Consider the following 7,295-nt stretch of genomic DNA (forward strand, 5'->3'; position numbering starts at 1 on the left):
GGGGGCGTGGACGGGTCTCGCGTGGAGGGCGGGGCGTCCCGAGCTGCGGGCCGGCGTCTCGCGCGGGCCCGTCAAGCCTGCCCTGTCCGGTACCCGCAGGGACGTCCTCAAGAGGATCGACCAGTCGGAGTTTGAAGGGTTTGAATACACCCACCCGCTGCTCCTGTCCGCCGAGGAGTCCGCGTGAGGCACCGCGTTCTCGTCGTGGACGCGGGCAGACGGTGCGGGCCTGTCCCCGACCACCGCGCATGCATGCATGCCGGGCTGGGCGCTGGCGGCCCGGGCAGAAGAGCCCCTCCATGCGGCCCGCGGCCGCCTGCACCAGAGGAACTTGCTTCTTGTGCCTGCGCCGCGGAGGCCGCGGTGCCCGTGTCCGAGGGAGAAAGTGTCCCCGACTTCGAAGGTGCACACTTTCCACAGAAACAGAACTGACCTGCTCCGCCGGGAGAGTTAGCCTGTAACGTCCTGAGGAATAAAGTGTCCCGATGATGTTGAAGCTTCCCTCTGATGCCTTTTTTTCGCGGGTGGCACCCGCCCGGCGTCGCAGGCACGGCCCCACCCGGAGGAGGCGCGGGCTGGGGACGGGATCGTAAGTGCCTGCGGGGATCCACTGCAATGGAGCATTTTTACAAATTCGGAACATTTTCTAAATCCTGGTAAGTTCCTGTTGTTAATATTTAACAAGTATTTTCATACCGAGCATGTCAGTAGCCCCTGTGGTCTGACGCCCAGGTCCCCCCTTCACCAGGTGGGCACCGCTGGTCCCGACCCAGGCATTAGACCGACCAGGAAAATTGGATCATAGAGGTTCTAAAACACGGCTCACCAAAGCACCGTAGACCAAAAAACAAAAAAAAATTTGAAAACTAAATCCGCACAAAATATATTTCTGGAAACACTAAGCAGTGCCTACGTGATGTCTCGTGTCATGTATCAGATTTTTGGAAAATATTTTTATCAGAAATAATGATGCTCAGAATTAGAAATTTTAAAAAGATATATATGTATGATGGGTCCTAGCCTTAAAGTGAAACAATAAATCTAGAATACCCTCACGCATGCATCTCTGGGCACACGGCTCACCCCCTGCTTCCCATAATCTGCAAAGGGGGCACGTGTCACTCGGCCACCCTCTTACGTGAAAAGCCAAACCCAAGGTTTTCTAGAAAGAGGTAAATCATGGGTTTGTAAGTCCCTGACATGTCGGGTGTGGCTCAGGGACAGGCAGAGTGTGTGTGTGTGTGGGGGGGGGGCAGGGGCCTTGCCCACCCTCGGGGACAGCAGTCCCCGGATGTCCCACATCGCCCCACACCCCTAAGCCTTGCTTCTCTCCATGTGTCTGCGGCCTCGGGAGGATCACGGTAAGAAAAGGATAACAGAGAAGCCGCTGCCTCACCGTGACCCTCCGCAGACACGCCAGCCTCCCCAGGCCCCTGGCCCCGGTGGCAGAGCAGTGTCCATGGAACGTGTAGGCTTGCCCCAACCAGCACCCCAGTTGTGACCAGAAGGACCCACCTCCAGAGACGGAAATGAGGGACCATGGACCAGAGTCAGAGCTGCCTGGGCCTGAGGGGCGTGGCAGCCCCCGCGGTGATGTCGTCCTGGAGCCGCACTCACGTGAGGGCCGCGAGGTCGCCTGGGCGGGGGAGACCCCGCTTGCCCAGGACAGGGTCACAGACGGCCTCAGGAGCCCCCTTCCTCCCAGCAGGGGTCGCGTGCTGCATCGGGTATGGTGACATCTTTGCTCAGACGGCACAGGGGCCATGGATCTGTTCAAACTTAAGGCATTTATATCAAGGTTGCTGTTGCCAAATAGCTTCCCGGTCACTAGCGCGGCTGCCCGTGTACAAGATACGGGCGTGACCTGTGCTCCTGGCGAGGGGAGATTTTGTGCACAGTCACTTGTTTTTATAAATTAAAGAAGGTGAAGGGTGTGCTGAGGTGGGGTTTGGAAACAAATCATTAGCATTTTCCAGCGGCTCCAGTCACAATACGGTGTGTCCTTTTGATACGGTTCTTGGAAACTGGTGCCGTCAGAACTGTAAAGAGGTAAACGCGTCCCTGTGGTTTTGTACAGTGAATGGCGGAGCACGTGGCCTTAGCTTTCCTCCTGCAGAGGGGGTGCCCACCAAGGCCACACCCGCTCGTGTCTTGCACATTATTAAAGACGTTAATGACAATGCGTGCTGTTGTCATTTTCATTAAAAGTAGATGTCTCCAGGGGCAAAGGCTTCTGAAGCCATTTTTTAAAAACAGATTTTATTTTTCAGAGCAGTTTTAGGTTTGCAGCAAAAGTGAGAGTAAGGTACAGAGTTCCCATGTGCCCCCCCCCCCCACTGCCGCCTCCCTCTCCCAGCATTCCCCGTAGAGGGTGCATTTGCTCCAAAGGAAGAACCTGCCCTGCTGCATCACCTGGGAGCGGTACATTCTGTGGGTTTGGACCCAGGCTTGATACATGTATTGCGTATCCACCCTTGTAGTTCAGAGTATTTTCCTGCCCTAAAAGTCCTCTGTGCTCTGCCTATTTATGCCCCCTCCCCACTAACCCCTGGAGACCACTGATCTTTTTACTGTCTCCATGGCTTTTGCCTGTCCCAGAATGTCCTAGAGTTGGAAACGCACAACGTGTAGCCTTTTCACGTTGGCGTCTTTCACTGAGAAACGTGCACTGAGGCTTCCTCTGTGTCTTTTCATGGCTTGTCTGAAGCCCTTTTTGAAAGGAAAATACCAACTTCTGGGGGTTAACCTTAGGCTTCCACATCCTACCCCCTCCCTCCCGCCGGTGCTGCAGCTGCTGTGGCTGTGCTGGAGACGAGGCTCTTCCAGAACCTGTGGGTCAACAGCACCGGAAGGAAAACTACCTGCACACACTCCCTGGCCCTGCTTCCCGTGGGCACTGAGAGCACAAACGAGACACAGCTCACACGAGATGCCGGCAGGCGGGCCGGTCCCTCCCCGTGAATTCCCGACTTGAGGGGAGCTGCTCTGAACCCCTGCGGGTGATGACAGGCACCAGCGACAGTGTCTTCCTTGCTGGCAGTAACCTACAGCTGCAGAAGGAGCAGGTTCACCTGGGGGTTAAAACACGGTCGTGAAACGTGAGCCGAGTCGGAGGGGTGAGCAAAGCGTCCGTTCTTGTTCCAACTTGGGTACAAATACCCGAACTGCTGGTGACACTGTCTCTGTCACCTGCCTGGGCTGCTCTGTCTGCCCAGTGGCCCTGTGTCCACTTCAGTCATCACGCTGCTCAGCATCACCCAAAAAGGAAAAAGGACCCAATGTTTTGGCCTCAACACAGAGATGGGACGTGAACACCTCACACTGACGCGCTTTAATACACAGCTTTGGGGGATGCAGAGAGGAGAGGCGGTGGCCCAGCCGGTGGAGGGGGAGCCGTGCGCCGGGCTGCTCACCACACCGCGTCGTCCGTGCTCTCCGCCAGGCACTGGGCCAGGTGGCTCTCAATGTCCAGCTGGGTCAGCCTGCGAGAAGAGGAGAGGGTCACGGGCAGGGAGGGCGCCCGGCCAGAGCACGCATCACCCGCCTTCACGCCCTTCCTGGGTGCTCACCACGCACCAAAGAGTAGCTGGAGAGAAACCGGGGACGGTGCCCTCGGCTGGCAGAACCAAGGAGGGGGCCCCCCAACCAGAAAGGGCCTTTCCAAACCCTGCTCCTGGGTCCAAGGTCCCCAGGGCGCCCAGAAGGCTTGTTGGGTGCCCGTTCCCAGGCTCACCTGGCACCTGCGTCTGAGACTGAGGGGAACCCTGTGTTGGAAAGCCCCGAGTATAGGGCGTGGGCAAGACACGGGGGCCCCCCGGGTGGAGGGCGGGGGCTCTGTCTCATCAGTCAGACAAGCCCACCAGGTGTGTCCACACCAACAAATGCCCCATGCGTCCCTTCCTTCCTTCTGAAGTTTTCCTTCGAAAACTACACGCTTGGCAACCAGAAAAGAAAGGGCGTGAGCGCTGGTGCCTAGGAGGGCGGTCACTACGAACGTGGGCGTGCGCCTCAGACCTGAGAATTTGTCTTTTTCACTCAGGGACTCGGCCCCTCTGGGGAAGAGGACTTAGTGGGGCTCCAAGGCCCACGGGTCAGCCCCTCGGTATTGGGTGGGGGAGGGGAGAGTGGACGCGGTCACAGTGGGCGCCTCCCATCCCGGACCTCGTCTGATGCCATCAAGGAGGAGAGGCCGGGAATGACCGTCCCCCGTGTGCTGGCGGCCCGTGTACGGTCAGCTTGCAGCCACGGTGCCCAGAGGGCGGCAGAGCCAGGCGTTCGGCACACCAAGCTGGTCACCTGGCCAGAGTAGACAGGCCCTTCCCCGCACCACTGCGTCCCGGCGCCGAGCCTGAAACGACCTCCTTTCACCGCGCGGCTCGGCGAGCCCGAGGGCCACGGCCTCTCCCCTGATGCACGCCCACGGCGGCCTCTGCTGCTCGCGGGAGCCCCTGCCAGTCCGGGTGGCCCTCTGCTCCCTCCTGGGGATTTGAGGCCCCCGGTCAGTGCCTCCTCAAGTCCCTAGAGGCCCCTCGGCCCGTCCTGGGAAGCAGCCCCTCCACGTGCCTTCTCCAAGGCCACCAGAAGACCCTAAGATCTGGACCAGGTCACCTCGTCCGGGGGCTGCCCGGCACTGTCCCTCGGGGGGGACACGGCCTGGGATTCCCTCACACCCCCCAACAGGAGCCTCGTGGTGGGTCCACCTTGCACACTGAGCTCCTGCCTCTGCCTCCCACTCGTGCCCGGTGTGTGGACGGGAGGCCCAGCACGGGAGGGGGCTCTGCTCCGACCCTCCAGGGGCCTTGGAGCGCGTGAGACCCCACGGGCTGGCCTGGGTCTCATCACGCGGACACGGTGCCTGTCTGCTTTCCCGTCCTCACGTCAGGTGGCGGGTGAGAGCCAATCTCCGGAACCAGCCCCGAGCTCCCGGACCCGGAGGGGCTTTTCACACACACGCGGTACGTGACGGCCCTCAGGTCAGAAAAGCAGCTCAGAGAACAAACGGTTCTGAGTGACCCGGAAAGCGTGAGGCTCCGAGGAAGACAAGCACCGTCTCACTGCCCGCGGCGCCCAGGCCGCCCGCACCTCCCGCGGCCCAGCAGCCCATCCCTCTGCTCCGAGGGGGCGGCAGGGCTTCCATCTCCGCCCCAAAACAGTCCCCAGAATCACTGAAAGCAAGCGTGGGACAGTCCCATTTCTGTCCCCTAACGGCCTGACCTGTCCCCTTGCCCCAGGGGTGGAGGGGCGCAGAACATCAAAGGAAGAAGCAGCAATGGAAAAGTCAGAAAATGCATGGTCAGAGATGCTGGAGGAGACCCGGAAGGGCCCGCTCTCTCCTTCTTAATCAAAGGGAAGAACGTGCTAGAAGCATTCCCGACACGCGGAGGCCTGGACCCAACCGCACTGACACCTACTCTGCAATCCCGAGGCACTCTGCCCAGCCTCAATCTAACTGCTTAAAGAGCTCAGACTGGAACTTTCTTTCTAACATATCTAGAAGTCCTTTTTTAGACTGTGTAGAAAAACAAGTAATCCAAGAACAAAAGCCACCCCTAGACCGGGACGGAGGGGCTGGGCTGCACGTCTGCTGCCAAGAAGACGTTCTTTCGACGGGTACAAATCAAGAGGACTTCATATTTTAAAAAGCATCCATGGCTTCATCAAGACTCGTAGGCAGGCTGGGGGGGACGACTTCCCTGGTGGCGCAGTGGTTAAGAATCCTCCTTCCAAAGCTGGGGACACGGGTTCGAGCCCTGGTAAGGGAACTACGATCCCACATGCTGCAGGACAACTAAGCCCGCGCGCTGCAACAAAAAATCCCATGCGCCGCAACTAAGACCCGATGCGGCCAAAAATAAATAAATAAATGTTTAAAAAAAAAACAAACTGGTGAGGGAGCTGGTGTTTGCAGCCCACAACTGTCCTGACTGTCCTGAAGCATCAATACAGGCAAGAGACGTGTTCGGTGAGACACTGGGTCTGGGAAAAATTCTCCAGCGCTACGAGGAGCACGGAGCACGGGCATCTCAGCGCGGCTGCCACGCCCACTGCACACCACCCCCTCCGCCATGCCAGACCTGTGCTGGCTGGGGGGCCTCGCCCACAGGCCCCCCTGGGGACAGCCACCTCCTCACCCCTCGCCCTCACTCTCCCCACCCCGAGCCATCCAGGCCCCCAAAAGTTTGGCTCCAGTGAAGTGTCGCCGCTGGAGGAGCCTGGATATTTGACCGCAGACCTGTGCAATTTTGTGCCACACATTTTGATCACTGGTTTGATGACTTTTGTCTGTCATCAGCTGCTAGCTCTATAAGCCACTCCCTTCACCCCCCAGGGCTGGTTTTACTTCTGGAAAACCAAAGACAAGGCACGTAACTGAACCCACTCTCCAGGCCACAGGACACGCAGAGCACGTCCAGCTACCGAAACCGGCCGTCCACCCCCTTCATCCGACCAACCTCCTTCCCGCTGTCCTGACCCCCATGACCCTCCACACACACCTGTGTCCTCGGCTTTGTGACATGTGGCCCACAAGCTGGGCAGTTGGAACTTCTTAGCAAAGTCCAATTCCATCACCCTTACTTTTAAAAAGGTATAAAAATATACGTCAGACTTTTAAAAAGAGAAAAGTATCTCTGGACACAGAAATGAAGTCTTGTTTTTAAAACTGGCAATCCACCCGCGGGGAAAGGTGACCGAGAGGCTGTAACAGAAAACTGCTCAGTGACCCACAGCCTGGACTGGCTCTGGAGGCAGTCCACCCGGGGATGCCAGTCACCACCCGGTTCCCGGATGTCAGGGTGAAGCCGGCTGGAGCCAGAGCCTCCCTGCCCTCATGCTGCAGAGTCCCAGGGGCCCCGTCCAGGAGACTGCAGCCTGTCAGCAGGGCCCCAGGCCGGTGGACCAGGAAGTAGACCCCGAGACCTGCACCCCTGTGCCCTCTGGCTGATCAGCACCATCTCTGCGCTTTGCCAACGTTTTCTGCGTGAAATATCACTTTAGAATGCCAAAATCGCGCTCAGTTACCCTAGCCTTCTGAAACTGCCTGTGGTTTCCAAACCGGGAAAGAGCCACCGGGTGGCAGCAGAGCGGAGGAAAGGCCCAGGGGGGCCACTCACCTGGGGGCGAAGACGGCCTGGCACATGGGGCAGCTCTGCAGTGTCGGCAACCCCTCCACGGACGGCTGCTCCTCGGCGCTGGAGGTCCCGCGGGGCTCGGGCGCGGGGTGTCGTTGGGGGGACCAGGCGGAGGACCCCGTGCGCCCCAGGGCCTCGCGGAGCACCCGGTCGGAGTCGCTCGGG

The 7,295-nt window shown here is 59.0% G+C and overlaps 2 protein-coding genes across 2 annotated transcripts in view; one reads left to right on the forward strand and one right to left on the reverse strand.

The window, feature by feature from the left end:
* Positions 1-484, forward strand: part of PRKCZ (protein kinase C zeta) — a 104,491-nt gene extending 104,007 nt beyond the window's left edge. Inside the window, exon 18 of the mRNA XM_007448940.1 lies at positions 100-484. Coding sequence (XP_007449002.1) covers positions 100-187 — 88 coding nt within the window. The 3' untranslated portion in view covers positions 188-484. The remainder of the gene's footprint in view (positions 1-99) is intronic.
* Positions 485-2,920: 2,436 nt separating this feature from the next.
* The window catches only part of FAAP20 (FA core complex associated protein 20), a 6,290-nt gene continuing 1,915 nt past the window's right edge, over positions 2,921-7,295 (reverse strand). The window contains exons 4-6 of the mRNA XM_007448975.1: positions 7,113-7,190; positions 3,414-3,482; positions 2,921-3,050 (exon numbers count right to left, since the gene is read on the reverse strand). Of these exons, the coding sequence (XP_007449037.1) occupies positions 2,921-3,050; positions 3,414-3,482; positions 7,113-7,190 (277 nt within the window). The remainder of the gene's footprint in view (positions 3,051-3,413; positions 3,483-7,112; positions 7,191-7,295) is intronic.

Source organism: Lipotes vexillifer, unplaced genomic scaffold (genome assembly GCF_000442215.2).
Source record: "Lipotes vexillifer unplaced genomic scaffold, Lipotes_vexillifer_v1.1 scaffold835, whole genome shotgun sequence".
Lineage (NCBI taxonomy): Eukaryota > Metazoa > Chordata > Mammalia > Artiodactyla > Lipotidae > Lipotes > Lipotes vexillifer.